The sequence below is a fragment of the Camelus bactrianus genome, chromosome 14 (genome assembly GCF_048773025.1).
Source record: "Camelus bactrianus isolate YW-2024 breed Bactrian camel chromosome 14, ASM4877302v1, whole genome shotgun sequence".
Classification (NCBI taxonomy): domain Eukaryota; kingdom Metazoa; phylum Chordata; class Mammalia; order Artiodactyla; family Camelidae; genus Camelus; species Camelus bactrianus.
In genome coordinates, this window is record NC_133552.1 from 2519716 (window position 1) to 2539260 (window position 19545).

General features: G+C 53.2%; 1 protein-coding gene across 4 annotated transcripts in view; it reads right to left on the reverse strand.

The window, feature by feature from the left end:
* The window catches only part of SPATA13 (spermatogenesis associated 13), a 183609-nt gene that overhangs the window by 40833 nt on the left and 123231 nt on the right, over positions 1 to 19545 (reverse strand). For all 4 annotated transcript variants that reach the window (XM_074377932.1, XM_074377933.1, XM_074377931.1 and 1 more), the window contains exons 2-4: positions 16318 to 17943; positions 4389 to 4754; positions 2566 to 2710 (exon numbers count right to left, since the gene is read on the reverse strand). In XM_074377932.1, the coding sequence (XP_074234033.1) occupies positions 2566 to 2710; positions 4389 to 4754; positions 16318 to 17943 (2137 nt within the window). The remainder of the gene's footprint in view (positions 1 to 2565; positions 2711 to 4388; positions 4755 to 16317; positions 17944 to 19545) is intronic.

Sequence of the window (19545 nt, forward strand, 5' to 3'; positions counted from 1 at the left end):
CGGACTGTGCTTTCCTTGGCCCCTTCCACGTGGTGCCTTGCTCCCAGGAGCCACCCTGACTGCCACCTGTTTCCTAGACAGGTTCTCAGACGGCCCGTCAGTCCTGGGAACGCCTGACACCCATCCAACCGAGACGTCCTCTCTCTGCTTGAGCCAGCTGGGCTTCGTTTCCGTTGCTTCTCAGCAAAAGAGCACTGAACTCCGCACAAGACAGACGACAGAGAGCACAGGCGTGGGCTGATGTTCTGAGGGCAGGGCTGGGGAGGCGCCACCTGCATCCAGCCCCCCAGCTACGCTGTTTCCCCACTTGCCCATCCTTGCTGACCCTTCGGCCACACGTGCACATGCTGTGTAGGGCGGCCACCATGGGAGAAGTTATGAGTTGAACTGTGTCCCCCAAAGGATGCTCAAATTCTCATCCCAGGACCAGTGAGTGTATCTTACTTGGAAATGAGGTCTTAGCAGATGGTCAGGCTAAGGTGAGGTCGTTAGGGTGGGCCGTGGTTCAGTAGGATGTGCAGGTGCCACACGACCATAAAGGCAGAGACAAGGGCCACCAGCAGCCAGGACGGAGGCCCACAGAGGGCCCCCTCAGGCCCCAGGAGGGGCCCCTGCTCGCAGCCTCTGGCGCGGCACCTGGTGTGCGACACCTCAGCAGGGGGCCCTAGCAACTCCTTCAGCACGCGTGTGATTTTACGTCCTGCTCTTGTTCTCACTTCAGCGTCACGGCAGCCATGCTTCCTATTTGCAGAAGGTTCTCGTGCTGGTGAGCATCACCCACATAGCACCGCGACTCACTTTCCCTGCTACCTGGACTTCCTCCAGCACGAGTAACACCGGGAAGGACATTCTTGTCGCCTTTTCTCTCCTTTTGAACAACTTTCTCAAAATGCGTCACCAGCGGCAGATGACTGGCTGAGACAGAAGGAATGATCTGCAGGGTGATGCTGCGTTTGTCACCGAGGGGCCGCCGGGAGCGAGCTCTGAATTCTGAGCAGAGAGAATGATGTGCCGGTAAGGAGGGGACTCGGGGCCAGGCTGGGTGTGAGAGCCGGGCGGGGAAGTGCTGGCAGCAGGCAGCCCGCAGACTCCACAGGAGCTGTGACTCCAGCCCAACACCGATGGGGTAAGTTGGCGAGGAAACAGCAGGGTGAGAACTGAACAGGAACAGGACTGACCACCGTGGACGGAAGCCTGGCCTGCAGGGGGTGGGCAGCGAGAGAGGACAGGGCCCGGGTGAGGGGGCCCGCCTGCTCAGCCGAGAGGACCACAGAGGTGAGATGCCCGGCCGGCAGCGGCCATCCAATTCCTCTTTCCTTTCACTGGTTCTGACCACAGTCTAGCCTGGATTCCTCCTGAGTTAGAAACCAGGCCACACAATGGGTGGGGGTGGGGTACACTTCCTCCCTGTTCACCGACCCCTGACCACTGGCCACCGTGTGCAGCCCTCCCAGGACACGCTCCCCAACCATGTCCCAGTCCAATCCACCAGTGACCCTCTCCACCTGCTGTGTTTCGGGGGACGGGGGGACAACCAGAGCTCCCCCCTACCTGTTGTCTCTCCTCCACCCCCCGGGGTTCCCTCCTGCTCTCCACAAAACTGAAGTGACACCAAGTGACACACTGAGCCTTCTTCAAGGCTCTGGAAGCCACACTCTTTAAACCCCACCCCTTCTCATGGCTTCGGTCACCACCAGCACGTGGAGGAGGACTGCCCACCAGCCAGTGTGGCAGCGCAGGACCAGAACCCAGGTCTCTGGATGCCCGGTCCATCACTCACGCTCAGCGCCTGACGCTCCTTTTTGAAGGTAGGGCAGTCAGCCCAGCAACCAGAGCCCCAGTAGCTGGCAGTCTGCTGCATCGCTCTGAACAGTCAGTGCTGTTCAGGGGTTACACATGGGCCTGGCGGGGGAATGTCCTACTTGACTGTAGATCTAGATTGCTTTCTGCCACTTCCAGGGTGAGTGACTTTGGGCAGTCTACCTGTTTCCACCTGGGCTTTCTGATCTGTCGAACGACGGTTACAGCATCCGCCACAGTATGGAGGTAAGAGATCAGAAGGTAACACAGCAGAGCCCACGGGACAGCGCCGCCACCTGATCAGCGCTCTGCCTAGCCAGGTCGAGCTCGGCCTGGCTCTGACGTGAGCGCTGGCGGCGGGGAGATGTCCTCTCTCAGGAATTTAAAAGTCATTCCATGAACTCCCGGCATGAGTACTTACTGGAGGAGTACCAGGAGGGCAGTGTCTATCACACTAGATAAACTCGCCTCTGGTGTTCAGGTGGCCCCGGAGAAGCTCAGACACCAGGGGAGAGCGTTGAAAGGGTTAAGGCAAACACCCGGAGTCCACCTGTGGTCAGATCTGCACTGCAGGAATGCAGGACCCAGACCACTCAAGGTCAGGGTCCCTGTGATGGCGCAGAGCCCGCAGCGCACCCTCCCTGGGCCGGGGCGCCCAGCCCACGCCGCAGGAGCGGCTCCTGCCCAAGCCCTCCCCGCCCAGACACACGCCAACGGCCAGAGCAGGACTCCACACCCCTCTCCAGCGGGGCCTGTGAGACTCACTGTTGGAAGCTCTCATCTGCCGCCGGCGTCCCACGCGGTCCAGCCCGATGGGAGTGCTCTGGGAGAAGGCCAGCGGCCGGAAGCGGGCTGACACCGCCTTGTAGGGCGGCACCTGGTGGGCTGGCACGGGCGGCCGGGCGGCCGGCTACAAAAGGAAGGGAGAGGCGGTGAGAAGGGGCCAGGAAGTGGCAGCTCCGGTGAGCTCTGCACACCCACGGCCCAGCCGCGGGCTCAGCGTCTCACCTGGAAGCTGCTCGCAGGCATGAGATGTTCCCCCAGGTCGCGGCACAGGCTCAGGCCACCCCAAGGTCAAGTGCGACCTGATTCTAAAACACAACCCCAGGATGGACCCTCAGAGCATCCTGCTTCAGCCCGTTTGTCAGCAGCACACCAACAGGGGACAGTCAGGAAAGACGCAGGAAAAGGAGAAGCACGCTGAGGAAGTGGGGGCAGAGGGCGAAGACGACGTGTCCGGGGGTGGGGGCAGCGCCGAGGACCACGGCCGGGGACAGGCTGCGGCGGGAGTCCTTCCCGGCCCCGCCGCACGTCCACCCACAGGCGTGGATGCGCGTCTGTGGGGTACGGTTTCTGTTCACCTAAACTAACAGGACGGTGGAGCTTTGTCTAAAAGAGTCGGTTTCCCACACATTTAGAAGCATCTATGTGCCCTTCTGATTGTCCACATGAACCATCCCTACAGCTACGTCGAAGGCCAAGCTGGCTCGTGGTTCTCCTGGGCTCTCTGAGGATTTTCCTACCCAGGTGCCTGAATGAGCTTGCAGTGCAGAGGGTTACACTCCTGTTGGATGCTCTGCGGTGAAGACATTTCTAAGTGCTTTAGATCTTCCCCAGACTGTGTTTCAAGTTAACACAGATTAGTTTGCTTTCGTTCAGAATGATTTCCTGTGCAGCGCTGGCGGTGTCGTGGTGAGCAGAGCTGCCTTCTAGAATCACTTCCTAGCGTAGAGAGCATCTAAACGCAACAAAAAGCTCGTGGTCTTCTCCCACTTAATTTGTTTTTTACCGGAAAAATTCAATTCAGTTTAATCCAATTAAGCAAGAGGCTTTGGGGCGTCTGCTATAAACGAGCACTGTGCTGGGCTTCTAGGGAGAATTAAACACAAAATCCAAAATCAACACAGAACTGCCTTTTTAAGAGAATTTATGGATTATTTATAACATCAACTAGCAAGTTTTAAAAATGAAACTGGCACTGAGTCCTGTACAGTCCTGTGAACCTGTGACCACCCAGTTCTGTGAACTTCTGAACAGGGCCTTTAGCTAGCTGTTCTGTGCCTTCGCAGCACTGGGTAACTGACAAGCCCTTGCTGAATTACCAAAATATACTAAGGGAGTAATATTAAGATTTTCATCTATTGTCAAGGCAGCTGGAAAGCTGCAACTCAAATGTAGAGTCAGAGTGTGTTAAAAAAAAAATTATTTCCTCATCTCCTAAAAAACCAATTTATTTTCTTATCATTCTATTGTAAGGATAAGTGACACTTTCTCTTTCAAGACTTTTTCTTTCAGGAAGCTCACTAAATAGGCCCCACGACTTTCCCCAGATGATTCAGAACAAACAGCAGAGCATTTCACACATTATCCAGATGCCAGGAAAGACAGATTAGTAAGGGGCACCCCCGTGTCAGTGGGTTAGTTCTAATTTAGGCATGGTTTCAAAGCCAGGAAGAAAGGCTGCGAGCAGAAGACGTCATCGTTGAGGCAGAGAGAGGAGAGGGAAGCCAGTCGGTTAAGTCTGCAGCTGGGGAAGAGGCCGGGGGCTGGGGGCTGAGTGGGCTTTGGCGGCGGGCGGCCAGTCTTACTTGGGGAAGCAGATGCTCCGTGTCCCCAGTCTGGCTGCCCCCGTAGACGCCGACCCCGCCAATCACTGAGATGGGGCGTCTCCTCTGGGCCCACCGGGGGCAGCCTGCGTCCGGGGTCTGGTCTGCAGGGTCCGGGGAGGCCATGCCGGGCGGGCGGTCGCCGTCCTCGGTGTCCTCTCTCTGGGGGTCGGTGGCGACCGAATCTTCAGGAATAGACAAACTTCGGCTGACCGACTGGCCGTAGTCGGAGAGCGGTCGGGGCCTCGACCGCCTCCCAGAGCCCCATCTCCTCCGGCTGATCCTCTGGGCCTCCGTCTTCTCCTCCTCCTGTGGTGAGGCCCGCCTCCAGGACTCTTCAGTCACAACCTTTGTAAATGTGAACAAGTCAGGTGAGGGCCGGCCCCCGGGAAGACACAGAAAAGGAACACGCCGTCCACTCCCTCCCGGCCCTCAGCCCTGCCTCCGTTACCCACGGACTAGAGACAAGACCGAACGTGACGGGACTAAGCAAATCTGCCTTTAACTGGAGGCTGAATCAAAACCCCAGTTTCAGCAGTGATGTCTGGTGACCGAGGATGAGCCAGGAGAAAAGACATGGAGAAAATCAGCACCACTGTGAGCTGCTAAAAACAACTTTTACCTACAGGAGGTGTGTCCCAAAGCACAGGCAACACCGTGTGGGGGTCGTGGGCTGCGTGAGAGCCGGCCCTCAAAGCCGCGGAGCGCCACCTCAGGGGCTTCCCTCAGCCTTGTTTGCAATCAGAAGGCACTTTAAGACAGGTAAGTCTGGGCGACTCTGCGCTGTTTATAACAGCCCAGACAAGGAAGCGGCCTGCATGTCCATGGACAGAGGACTGGACAAAGATGTCGGGGGTGTGTGTGTGTGTGTGTGTGTAGGTGTGTGTAATGGAATATTATTCAGCCATAAAAAGAATGAAATAGTGCCATTTGCAGCAACATGGATGGACCTAGAGATGATCATACTAAGTGAAGTAAGTCAGAGAAAAACAAATATGACATCACTTATATGTGGAATCTAAAAAACTGACACAAATGAACTAATTTAAAAAATAGAAGCAGACACACAGGAAACAAATTTACCGTTACCACAGGAGAGAGGCAGGTGGAGAGGGATAAATTAGGGGTTTAGGATTTGCAGATACAAACTATTGTATATAAAATAGATAAACAACAAGGTCCTTCTGCAGAGCACAGGAAACTACATTCAATAGCTTGTAATAACTATAACAAAAAAGAATATATACATGTGTATAACTGAATCACTATGTTGCACACCAGAAACTAACACAACACTGTAAATCAACTCTACTTCAACAAAAAATAAAAAATAAATAAAAAAAAAAAAGTCTGGACCGCCCTGCGTGACAATCAGGGACCTAAGTCTCATTGAGGGCGGGGAGGAGCACTGAGCTAGGCTTCAAGGACTAGATCAGGCTCCTAACTAGCTGTGTGTGCTTGGACTAGTCACAACTAACCTTCCAGGACCTGAGATTCCAGACTAGACAGTCCTACAGCTGGAGAGCCTACAACCCTAAATTTGGCAGTACTTTCTAATTTTTCCAGTAACTTTTTCAGAGGCAATGCAATGTACTAGAAAAAACTAACATCAACAAAACAAACTCTTAGGTTTGGAAATGGGCCAACTTCTGTCCTGTCAGGCAGGCCCCCAGCTGGTTCCGTGACCCCAGGCAAGGTTCCCAATGTCTGCAGGCTTGGTTCTGCCCTGGCCCCCGGGGGATTCTGGGTGCGGGGAGGAGGGGAGGCCCAGTGGTGGGTCAGCACATCCTGTCAGCCCCGGGTGATCCATCGCTCTCAGCAAGCTGTGCCTGAGAATAAGCACCCCAGACTCCAGCCCCTGTAGGGGGAGAAGCTCCATCTCGGCCGACTGTCTAAGTCTGGGCTCAGACGGGGCGGTTTCGGGCTCCCTGGGCGGGACTGGAGGGGTGGAAGGGTGGAGCAGAAGCTTGCCGGAGCCAGTCACCGTGAGCTCTGGGCCTTCCATTCCCCCACCCCAGACACTGTGTAACAACAAAACGAAAATAGAACAGAACCAGCCCAGGGAGGGCTGGGAGAACCAGGCAAGTCATGTGACTACAGGGCAGGCAGAGTGGCTGATGTCCCCCCCGCAGCTCCACCCTCAGGACTGGCCCACGGGGTGACCCCTCTCACCAGTCAGTGGCACCTGAGACCAGAAATGCAGGTCCTGTATTTCCCACCTGAGACCCAGGGAAGTGACGTGACTTGCCCAGGGCCACGCAGCTGACGAACAGCAACAGAGACACCAAACGTGGGCTCTGTAACCTCCGATCCCGCTGACCCACGCCGTCCCCGCACACCTAGTCAGCCCTGCTCAAGGCAGTGGGCTCTAGCAGCCTCCGCCCCGTGCTGTCCACCGAGGCTTAGGGCCCGGACCGCTGTCTTTAATTCAAGTCAGCACCGACAGGGTCCAGAACTCACCGCCGACGGGATGAACGCCACTCGGAGCTGAAGGCATTTAAGGACAGGCTTTCTTAGGCTTTCTTCTGCCTGAAAGCAGAACTCGGCTGTCCTAGGTCCCCTCCCCTGGGACAAGGCTATTTCTTCCAACCAGGGAAGGCTGCCTCATCCCTAGAGGAGAAACCCTCACCTCAACAGACACAGGCCCCACACTCTCCGGTCTCCCCGCTTCCCTAAAAGTCACTTCTTTTCCCATAAGTGCCTTTCTACTCTGCCTTCCCCAACGGGCGCTCTGTAAGCCCCCAGGGCTAACCACTTCCTGGAGTCACTCTTTTCTGTGAACTCCCACTTACAGACAGGAATAAAACCCTGTCTTTTCTCTCATTCATCTCCCTTTTGTTGGTTTAATTCACACACATTCTGAAAGGAACATAAGAGGCTGTGTGAAAAGTTTTTCCTCTGACAACAGGGGGAAAATATGAGTGAAATCATGGAAAAGTTAATATTGTTTTTTGCATCACATACATATGAGAAACAGGTTATTATGGTGGATAGTTTAAATCACCAAATCAAACAGCATAGACAACTTAAGCACACAGTAAGAATAAACCCACTTGTATTATCCTGGGATGAAAAGGTTCAGAAATAAAACACTAGAAAAACAGAAGTACAACAAGATCGCAGGCAATAAATTGTCTGACTGCTTACAAATCCACCTGCAGGTTTTGTGTGTGATTTTCTTATGCAACGTGCAGCTTGCTTTCCTCACAGACGCCAAAAAAGAAAAAAAAAAGGAAACTCAGATATCTGAGTTGTTTAGGCAACAAATCCTGAGAGCAAACACACCAGGAAGTGACGGGGGCGGGTAGGGAGCGTGTGGGGAGGGCGGGGAGCCAGACTGCCACTCCCTCCCCTTCCACAGGGGTGTCCACAGGGCAGCACTTGGGACAACCAGCTGTGGTTCCACTGGGCACTGCTCCCCCTCCTGGGGACACAAAAGGAGAAAGTACGCCTTCCGAGTGGTGCCAGATGTCCCAGGAGTTGCAGAAATTAGCTAGCCGAATCATCATCTATAAACCTGACACAGCCATTTCACTCGTAGCCAAAGCACAGAGGGAGGGAGGGGGAACCCCTCCCGTGTAAGCTCACACGTAAACAGTGATGCTTCTCCAGCAGAAATTCACACTCCTTGTGAAGCAAAGGTGCGCTCTGCTGCACATCTGAAGACTGAATCTTCTTGCAGCCAGGCTGACGTGCTTCTGAAGCACGACCTAGGCTCCTTGCAGGGAATGCAGGTTGACCGTGACTCTCCCTGGAACTACTGACACCAACAAACCACGCTCCCCTCCCACGAGCCAGGACCTCCCCCCGCTTCTGCACAGGGGGCGGCCCCCCCGACGCCCTGGCAGAGGAAGGAGTTGACCACACCCTTGCTCTCCGAGAGATTTTTCTTGCTTTAAAAATACTATAATCAGGTAAAGCGCCAGGCTGGAGGTCTGCCTGGTCCACGATCTCCTCACAGTCCAGCAGCTGGAGCTCAAATCTCCCAGGGCTCCCACCCAATTCACACCCAAGTCCTCAGCATCTGCAAACACACCTGCCAGTGGCGTTGTTAACCCTTGCTTCTCAAGACAGTTTTAAAGTACATTTCCTAGTTGGGGGTGAGGGTGGGGGTGGGGGAGGGAGGTTCTGCATTTTTTTTCTTCCTATTCAAGATTCCTTTCTTTACAAAAGTAAAATGCCAAGATAGATCTTACTACCTCCGCTTAGACACTTCAAAACATTTTTTGAAACCACAGTGAGAGTAAATCATTAACCTGGCCCACCTGCACCCCTTCTGAAGCGGGGTTTATCGAGGGCAGACAGGGTGGACAGCAGGTGCAGGGGGAGGACTGCGTCCCCTGGGGAGATACGTTGGGAGTCCTCACCCGCAGTACCAATCTGTGTTATTTGGCGATACCTGGTCTGTAAATGTAATGGAGTTAAGAGGAGGTCATTCTGGGGAGGTGGACCCTAAGCTGATGGCCGGTGTCCCCAGAAGAGGAGGCAGACGTGGACACAGAGACAAGAGGAAGAAAGTCACGTGAGGCCAGAGGCAGCGATCAGAGCCATGCACCAGCGAGCCCCAGGGAACCCCCGAAGCTGGACAAGGCTGGGGCCGTCCTCCCTCCTCCAGGGCCCTGGCGGCTGCACTGCAGACACCCACGTCCACAGCAGCAGGATAAATGCGGGCTCCTTTGAGCCTCTTGTCTCTGTTCTGTCTCCTTCTCTCTCCTCTGTGCCAGGACCTCGCCCTTAACTGTGCACACGTGGAACTCAAATAAACTTGGATCTGTTTTGTGTCCTGAATCATATTTACATTCTAGTCCTTCATTCTTAGATCGAGTGGTGGAATCGTCTTTCTCTCTCCAAAGCTGCCGTCTCCTTTACCGTCCTTATTGGGATGTGAGCTGGGCGATCGTCCTACCAGAGGTGGGATGCGCAGGACATGGACCTCCCTCCCCCGGGTTTTCTAACCCTCCCTCCCCCCAAACTCTTTCAGGGCTTCACGCATCTTTTCCTGCCTCCCACAGGCGAGTTAAGGGACCAACAGTGTGAGAAGGGACTTCTGTAAGGGCAGAACTGCCCAAGGAAGAGGGGAGGGATGGGCAGTCACTGACTTGTTCTGAAATATGTAAATAGCCAAGCACCACCCACGAAACTAACGGCCACCCCAAAATCATGCCCCTTCAGACTGGCTCAGCTCCGCGTACCAGTCTCTAGTTCAGGGACCATCTTGGGAAGAGAGGCACCATCAGCCTGTCCCTCCCCTTCCCACACCCCAGACTGGGGCTCAGCCTGGATCTGGACAGGCCTGAGCAAGAAACAGACGGGAGAGCAGAGCCTGGCCCACTGCGTTATTCCTTCCTGGCTTTGTTTTTTCACAGGTAAAAGTAGCTGTTAATGTTGGGGTCAACCCTCACCACAGTGCTGCAGCTTCGACTTACAATGTAAGGGTTTAAGTTGTAAGACTCTTTACTGGTCATTGGAATTTCAACTGCAAATGAAACACAAAAATGACCAGCCAAAAGCCATTCTGATTTTTACGAAGTGGGATTACATGTGCGTAGTCATTTTACCTTGTCCCTTGGGTTCAGGCCATTTGTTTACAATATACAAGCAGTTAACGTGTCCTGTCCCCCGGGAGATGCAGTGGTGATGTCAGATGCTCCGGTTGTCCTTATGTGTGTAAAACTGATGACAAAATGTGTGGAGAACAGTTTGTGAGCCTGTGGCCTTTGTGACTTGTTTCACAGGCAGAACAGGTAATTGCCTAAAAATGCAAATACTGACGCCGTGAGAACACTGAACTTCATACTGATAGTCCAGCTTCGGGAGCATGAACAACACTCAATAGTGACTGAAAAATTCGGGCTGTTGAGGTTCACTGCCATACCTTTGTAATAATCATTCCAGGGAATTTCATTTTCTGGGCTTAACCTGACCATCCCACCATCTCACAATCAACAGCAACAAGACACTGAGTTTGACAGTCAGGCAGAGAAAAGAAGGCTTGTGGATTGTCGTTTTGCACCTGGACTCGTGAAAGGAAAGAGACAGATGAAAACCATCATATAAAAAGAAATGCACACAGCGACTCCATCTTAAAGTGTGTTTTACCTCCGAAATGTGCTGGAAAATAGGGAGGTCTACTCAAACTTTCTTTTCTCAAGTTAATAAAAAGCATGATTTTATAAAAATGAACTTAACTTTCCTCTTTTGAAATTGTTTATTGGTTGAGGCCAACCAGATACTCCAAAATCAAGAACCAAGTTTTAGAGCTGAATATGCCAGAAGCCCACTGTTTCTCTAAGCTTCTTCAAAAAAATTTATTTCTTTATGAATTTTGGGGGGAGGAAATGAGGTTTATTTTTACTTTTTTTTTTTTAATGGAGGGACTGGGGATTGAACCCAGGACCTTGTACATGCTAAGCACGTGCTGTACCACTGAGCTGTACCCTCCTCCCACCTCTGAACATTTTTGACCATGAGGCTTTGGTGATGCTGTTTGACTTCCTTTGCACAGAGAGGTGGAGGGGTCGGGAGGAGAGGGGACAGGAGGCTGGAAAGCAGGGCCAGGCTGGCTCTCCCTGGAGGACGATGGGATGGAGGGATATGTCTGTGTTCCCAGCATCAGCGAATTTCAAGCCTTGTTTGGCAGCACAAACATGCAAATCAATAGCCACAGATGCCTTTAGAATCATGGAAACTAAGGGTTCCTGGATCAGAACATGGAATGACGTCTTCAAAATCATCTCTCCCGGCAGACTGCCTGTGTGTCCTAGTGGAGGACCCCACCACCCTCGCCACAGCCACGCCATGCCAGGCGCTCCTAACTGCTCCTGCCCCGCCAGCCACGGCCACGGCCGCCACGTTCTGTCACACTCAGCCTCAGGAGGAACTGCAGAAGTGCTCCGTGATCCAGGGACTCGGATAAGTGCTCCAACAGTGTCCTAACTCGTTCCCATCTCCAGTCCACACTCAGCCTGACAACTAGAACCCATATCCGATCGTGCCCAGCTGTCACCCAGAACAAACCCAGGGCCACTCAAAACCTCACCTGATATGTTTTGGGGGGGGGCTTCCTTGGCGGTAGAATTTCTTTCTTTCTTTTTTTAATTAAAGTATAGTCAGTTTACAATGTTGTGTCAGTTTCTGGCGTACAGCATCATGTTTCAGTGCTTCGTGTACACACACAGATTCCTTTTCATGTTCTTTTTCATCACAGGTCACTACAAGGTACTGAGTGTAGTTCCCTGTGCTGTGCAGTAGGACCTTGTTGTTTATCTACTTTATATACAGTAGTTTGTATACGCAAATCTCGAACTCCTGACTTATCCCTTCCTGCTGGTAACCATGAGTTTGTTTTCTATGTCTCAGGACGTCTTTAAGGCTCTGTCTCACACACAATTACCCTCCAACCACACAAGACGACTCGCCAGTTTGCCCCGTGTGACCTGATGCAACTGGAGATCAGGTCAAGGATGCTCCCCTAGGACCCCTTTCTGCCCCTGGTCCACCTGGAGACCCTGCCCTTCAACATTCAGTTGAAATATCATCTCCTGCAGGGAAACCTCACTTCCTGCCCCTTCCTGTTAAAACCACTGCGCTATTTACACAGCACTCATTTATTTATCTGGGTGTCATGTGGAAGCAGCTACATAAATTCTTCCCAGACAACCTGACACAATCATGACGTCCCCAGAGACACCAGAGCCTGGGGAGCAGGCAGTTTAAAAAGCCCCCTGAGTGGTCAGGGGAAGGTGGGTGCCTGGCGGTTAAATGACCAAGCAAGCAAGCGGTTCCGGACCACAAGACAACCGCTCTCACCCTGCACTCAAGTATGGTTTTTAGAGCAATGAACCTGCGTTGTCACTTGACGGTAACTAAACCTCTCAAAACCCACAACTCGCGATTTTTAGATCAAGAAATCAACCATCCCATTCATGCCATTTCGGAGCCCACTTGAATGCCGTGCCACCCCGAAACAAAACAAATTCAGTTTTCTTTCCTGCACTGTCAACGATCTGTCCCCACGCTGGTGCCAGCAGGTGCCCCCCCAGGCCCTGGGCCCCCAGGAGGCCCGGCTCCAGACCCGGCTCAGTGCCACCAGCTGAGGGGCTGGGGAGGGGGCCTGGCACCTCTCCAGGCCTCAGTTTAAAGCAAATCCAAAAATGCGGACCCCCTTGACAGGGCAACTGAGAAGGACCTCTGTTAACTGAAAAAGCGTCCTGTCAATGTGAGAGGATACACTGATACTTTCAGGTGCAAGAGACGATGACAGGTTTAAAGTTCTAACGTGAGCTGTTGAAATTCGCCCCCAGCAGTGGGTACTGGCCTCACTCTTCACTGTATTTTAGACCAGATGCTTTATTCCACCATTTACATCTTGCTTGAAAGGTTTTCATTTCACTTTGGGGGAACTGTTCATATTCCGTAGAGATTCATATCCAGTTGACAATATATTTCAATGAAAACAGCAGGGTTACAAGGCCATGTTGCAATCTTTCAGGAATGCCCCTCCTTCCTAAGTCAGGAGTTCGCTGGGGCAGACCTGGAGAGAAACGCCCAGACCAAACACGCAGGGTGTTAACACCACGCGGCGCTCGCCTGGACAGCAGGTCTCAGACCCCAGCGTTTGAGGTATTTCCGAGCTAAGGGCTGTGCAGGCATCACCCATCTGACCTTCACCGTGACCCAAGGCGGCAGGGGGCTACTCTCACCGCTCCGGGTTTACAGGGGAGGACACGAGGCTGAGGTCACTCCTCTGGCTGACCCTCTCCCGAAGCCCTGTTCCTGTACCTGCTCCTCCCCACGCACTCCCTCAACCGAACATTCCTCCTTACACAACATCACAATTATTCGTATATAGTCCACTCTACCAACTGGACTGTCGGCCCTTGGGAGTAAGAACAGCTTTCTCTTTAAGTCTTTCTTTTCCCCATAATTGGCCCAAAGCAGGCAGGTAATAAGTGAACAAGTCACGTTGTATTTATTATGTGAAGTTTCACTTGCTCTGTCCTTCCTGACACGTTGTATTTCCGCCCCGCCCTCCCGTCCCCCTCCCCCTCCACCCCTTCAGAGCCTTGTTAGCTCTGAGATCTCTTTGGCCGTAAATTCCTGCTAGCTTTCCCTCTGGTCACATTTTTTCCCAATTCTGGTCTTTATTGGTTTACTAGATTAACTTTTCAACACAGTTCTGCGCCTGGCCCTTCCCTATTCAGAAACATCCTCAATTCCTCAATGCTTATCAAGAAATTATCAATGCTTTACTCTGGAATTCAAGAGTCCATGATCGGAACCTAATGACTTCATCTCAGCGGGGGTCTCCCCCTCTACCACCAGATCAAACTGTTACTTCCTGTTCCTGTGAATCACACAAAATCTCTGTACCTCTGACCACCGAAATGCCCCCACCTTCCTCTCGTTAACCATCTGCAGAAATCTCACCTTCTTCAAATCGGAGGTGATCAGCCCTATAAAGCCTTCCTTGATTTGGTTCATGGGTAACAATATCGCTTCTGAAATCCCACAGCATTATGGTGCCACCTCTTTTGAAGGATTTAATCCATCTGCACATTCCACTTTGGTTTGGACACATCTCAGGTCACTGATAATCTCCTTGGCCTCACCACTGTTCCCGCAGAGCTAGCCACTGCGTCTTATTGCTGGTCTTATTGCTGACAGGTGCTCGGCAGTTAGCTGTGGTGCATTCCGGACTAAACACAGGAATCTCACAATCCTCCCTAAGGCTGTAACACGGCGGCATGTCAGAAACCAGTTTTGGAAAAAAACTGACCTTAACTGGCCCGTCTGAAGAAGTCGGGTCAACCTAGGATAGGAAAGGCACTAAACGGAGAGTGAACACCAGGCAGTGACAGCCAGTGTTGAGCACTGGGCTACGTGTTCACCATGTTCACCGCATAACTTCCTTGGCGCTTACAAACCTCCAGGGCGGAGAAAGCTCTTCCACACTCCATCCAAGGGCTCGCCCAACGTTGGGCGTGTCCTAAATGTCAGAGCCAGGACTCCAGCCAAGCTAGAAACATCTACCCGAAGACTGAAGCTGCCTCTAAAGGAGTCACAGCGGAGGCCCATCGCGTAGGAGAACTCGGTCTACGGCACAGCTCACCACCGCTGGAAACCAGAGCGTCCGCACTGCACGACCAAGGACCTCTCCCAGTGACCTAACTCAGCCAGAGGGTCTCTGCAACTCAGTGCAAACCCCGGCAGCGACACTAAATCCCTAGGTCTGTACCTTTATGAGGGGACAGGTATAAATGCCCAACTTCATTTTTAAAGCAAGTAATAATGTTTAAGTTACATTTAACAGATCATCGTTGTTACAACAAACTTCACCACTAGAGGGCAGAAGTACAACGCTAACCCGGCAATTTTGGACGAAGGTGGCTTGACCTTGGTCCAGCTCTTTTCACAGTAAAGGCACAATCCTGTTAAACTGCGTGCGACTTTTCAAAGATTACTTTGTCACCTTCAGAGTGGTCTGTTAAAAATAAATGATTCTAAATTGAAAAATTATTCTCTCTTATTGAAAACTGCATTATAATATGCATTTTAAATATATACAGATTCCAATCTTTTAAAATTCAACAATAACCACAGTTCAAACTAGCTTAAAGCTACGTAAAGGTAGAGTCATACTATTGATAAGTTTAAAAATAACACGGTGTACATTAAAATATAATAAAGACTGATATTTTAGTTTTGTGTAATGCTATCTGTATACAACTCACAAAAATTGCTTCTAACCCGTTGCATTTTGCAAGGTGCTTTTTGGTTTGTTTCATTTTGTTTGTACTTTGTTTCAAAATGTCAAAATAAAAGAGAAGGTTTCAGGTTATATTTTACAAGTACTTCTCTGCAAGTCACACTGAAGACTGCAGATATCTAAACTGCAAATTGGGCAAAACCACCAATACAGTTTCTCTTTTTGACATTTACTTTAAAAGCACCAGAGGAAGCCTGATGTGCTGCATAAGAATTGTACAGAAATGAACGCAATTTAAAAATGTAATGAACATCTGAAAGAACATGCGTAGAATTACCAACATGCATGCACTTTCACTAACAGCTAGAGACTGGCTTCCGAGTCTGCGTAACCACTGATCTGCAGGCATCATGGCAAACCAGGGTCCTCTCCAGGGAACGGTGAGAAGAAACAGTGGCCAGCACCCCCTTACACCTGTGATGTAGTCTAGAAACTTACACGAAGAATAATTTGCAATATGGACACACAGATGCATCCCCCTGGCTGAACGCATTTATAAAGTGAAAATTACACAGTAAGGTTGCCTGGATTCTTGACAGGATATGAAAAGAGCATTACTCTTGTACCCTTGACAGTTATTAGCGAATTCAACTCATGAGACGCTTATGTTCTACTCTAAAAATAAGTATAATAACCACCATAAAGTTTCCTTTGAACCATCATTGCTCACAGCTTGACAGGTCTCAACTGCACATTTCTAAGTCACTCCTGGGAAATAAAGCAGACTTAGAACACGTAATGGTCTCTGAACAAAGAATCTCATGCGTGGGCAAAGGATATAGAAACAGATTAAAACAAAAAGAAAGCTAGTGTTTCAAAGATCAAAATTTTGAGAGTCCCTATCAACTGCATGGGTAGAAAAGAGGGGCTTCCAACTTCCTCTCAACCCTAGCACATGGCCGCTCCCATCTTTTGGATGAACAGTGTGGTAAACGCCATCTCAAGGAATTCCACACAACATTCATTGCAAAAGAGAGGGAGATTACTTCTGAACCCGGTAAACAGCAACTTGACATGATAACCATTAGGGCGGACACCAGGAGCTCAGGGCTGCCGGCCCCCAGGCAGGTGAAGGGACCACCTGGGCATGTGCACACAGCGCCGGCAGCCCTCTGCTGAAGGCGGACCCCACTCGGTCCTCACCTCCTCCGACTCTTCTTCCTGCCTGGCCGCCCCTCCGAGGCCCGGCGGAGGGTGGCTGCTAGCACCGCTGTCCTCACTGCCCTTGTCGCAGGTGGCTCGTGCAGTGTCCGGGAAGGATCCAGGCCCTGGCTCCCGCAGCGGAGGCCCCTCTGTCCTTTCCTCACTGTCCACGGAACTCAGGGACAGCGCGCTGACACTGCTGGGACACCTGGCACTTGCTGCTCCCGGGCTCCGAGGGCTGGGGGGCTTGGGCGTGGTGGGCCTCGGGGGACCCAGGGGCTGCTCGGGCTCCACGGGAAACCGGCCACCGCCAGGTCTTGGGTCATGGGCGCCTTGGCGGGACACCTCCTGGGCCGGCCGGCTGGAGGAGGAGCCGTGGGCGCCCGGAGCTGCGCCTCCTGCGCCCGCGTCCCCTGTATCCGCCGGGCCGGGGTCCCGGGGCTCTGCGCTCCTGGACAGGCGCTCGGGGAAGGCGGCCGCGCGGCGGGAGTAGTCGTCGTGCAGGCAGCTGTGCGGCCGCGGCGCGGGCGGTGCGCTCCCGGGGTCCCCGGGCCGCCCGGCCGCGCCGCCGCCCACCAGCCTCAGCACGCGGGCCAGGTCCGGGGCCCTGAGCGGGCTCCTCCAGCGCCGCGGCCTCGCGGGGGCCCCGCCGGAGCCCTCGGAGTCGGCGGACGAGCCGCTCAGCGTCCGCCGGGGGCCCCGCGGCTCGGGCGCATCGCGGAGGTCGGCGAGGTGGGAGGCCGACTTCCGTCGGAAGGAGCTCTTCCTCAGAAAGGCCAGGCTGTCGGTGCTCTTGCTCCGCCTGCACACGACGCCGTTCCTCTCGGGCTCTTGCACCAGCGCCTCGCACGCCGCGGGCTCCCGGGCGGGCGGCTCAGGGTCCAGGAGGCGGATGCGCCCCAGGCGGTAGGCGCGCCGGATGCTGCGGGATCGGAGGGCGCCGCGGGCGAAGGCGTCATCGGCCTCCTCGGGGTCCGAGCCGTCGGAGGCGAAGCCGGGTCCCAGGCCCAGGGCGCCGCCCGCCAGGCCGGCCAGGGCGCACCTGCCCGTCGGGATGCCCGCCGCTGCGCCGTTGGGGACGGGTTTTCCCAGGTCGTGTTCCGATGCCCCCTCCTTCGCCGCATCCCATCCCTCTCGGCTCTGTATTCCCTGGAGTACCGAGGACTTCAGTTTTTTGAAAGACCCCATTTTCCGAAAGGAGGCCAGGGCGTTCCACGTGGAGGAGGAGACGCCCGCCAGGCGGGCGGGGCGGGGCCGCTCGGGGTCGGCGCGCGTCCGGGCCGCGCCCGCGGAGAAGAGGCGCAGGAGCTTGGCCGGGCTCAGCCGGGCCTCCTGGGCGCCGCAGCTTCCGTTCCGACACGCGGGGTGGGACACCATTCCCGGGTCTTTCGGATCAGGGACGGAGCAGGGGACCGCAGCTCCGCACCCATGGCCGTTCTGTGCTGTGGTCATGTTCTCGGGGCCGGGAGCCCGTGGCCCCAGCGCCGCGTGGTTCAGAGCCACCCGCGCCTCAGTGTCCCCCGGCCCCACATGCAAGCCTTCGTTCCCAAGGCCGCCGCCGCCGCCGCCGCCGGCCTGGCTTCGCTGCCTGCGCTGCTCATCAGGCTTCCCGGTTGTGGCCACGGCCTGCGGCAGAGAACAAAGCAGAGCAGAGAGTTAGCGGCTTCCCCAGAGAGCCTCGGTCAGCAGGGCCGAGGCTATTCCGGTCAATAATCAATAACAGAAAAACAGGCATGCCCCAGGACAGGCCGATCATGTACAGCCTATTTTAAATCAAGTTAAAATTGTGCTTTTTTCCCCCTCCTAATTCATCTTACTATAACTGAAAGGAAAGAATGCCAATCATGCATTCATTTAAAAAAAGACAATTATTGGTTGTGCCTTCAATATGATGGAAAACTTAAATCCACTGGAACTTGTTTAAATGAAACTTTTGCAAAACTGCTAGAATGAAAAAGCCAAGGCATCATTCAAGACTGTCTTCTCTTCAAAACAGAAGAAATCTTAAATGATCTCACACACACAAAACCCAACAATCTTTCAAAATGTGTCACAGTCAAACGATGGACTGTTAAATTTAACACAGCTCATAGGAGGCTGAGTGTTCAGGGTACAGGAGGGCCCACGCAGGGAGTTGTCTGGGTCCCTGCTCTCCCCAAGTGGGAACGCTGCTCCGGCCGTCAGGCAGAGCGGTGCTCCACCTTCCACGGCTGGCCTGGGCAGCACAGCCCCCAGCTCTCAAAGAACGGCCAGCGATGATGACCATGTAAGGCGCCCATCTATACGAAGCATTTACTCCAAGTCAGGCCCTGCACCAAGTGCTCTGAAGACCACACGACACCGAGTCCTCATTCAAACCCACAGGGTCAGCGGGATGGGTTTCGCCTTATACACAGTCAAGCGGATGATTGGGCAGGTCAGCTAACTCCCCTGGGGTTCCTGCAGCTCCCCGCCCCCCGAGCCCACGTTCTCCTCCACTTCTGCAAATGAATGAGCACTGAGGGAGCGGAGATGGCGTCAGACTCAGTTCAGACCTTCTGACAGAACCCTGACTTAACGCAAACCCCAGACGTCCTTACGACAGCAGTCAAGGCCATTATTCCAAAGGCAACGTTAAAGGCAGAAGAGGAAAAAGTTCTATAAAGACTTGAGGTCAGATCCCAATTTGGCTTAGCCCTTTCAAGCACAGAAAAAAAAAAAAGATAATCTGACCTCATGAAAAGAGATCTCATCACTTCTACTCTCCAAATTCTCTGGTGGGTTCGTTTTCATTTGCCCCTGAAGAGGGATTCCCTGGAAGACTCATGGCGAAAGGGCTGCTTCCATCTGGGACCAGGGACGCCACACAGATGTAGACCCTGCAGCCTTTCTGATATCCAGTCACCCAGTTCCATTCATCAGAAGATGGACGGGGCTACCACATGCCGCCTGCAGTCTCAGGTTCTAACAGAGAAATGAGGGGCCTGAGGAGCTGTGGGTGGTGTCTGAATGAACCATGTAAGCAAAATCTTGAATCCTCCCAGAACTGCAGCTGGATGTGAAATCTACAACCAGTTGCAGAATGAATCCAACATTCAGCATCACCCGTCCACCTTCACCCACTCTGGGAGGAACAGGGGACCATGAGGTTGTTTCAGCTCCTCACCATCTTGAAATGGAGCAGACAGTTTACACAGTCAAGTCCAGTGGCGGGCCCTGACTGCACATTACGTCGTTAAGAATCCTTCT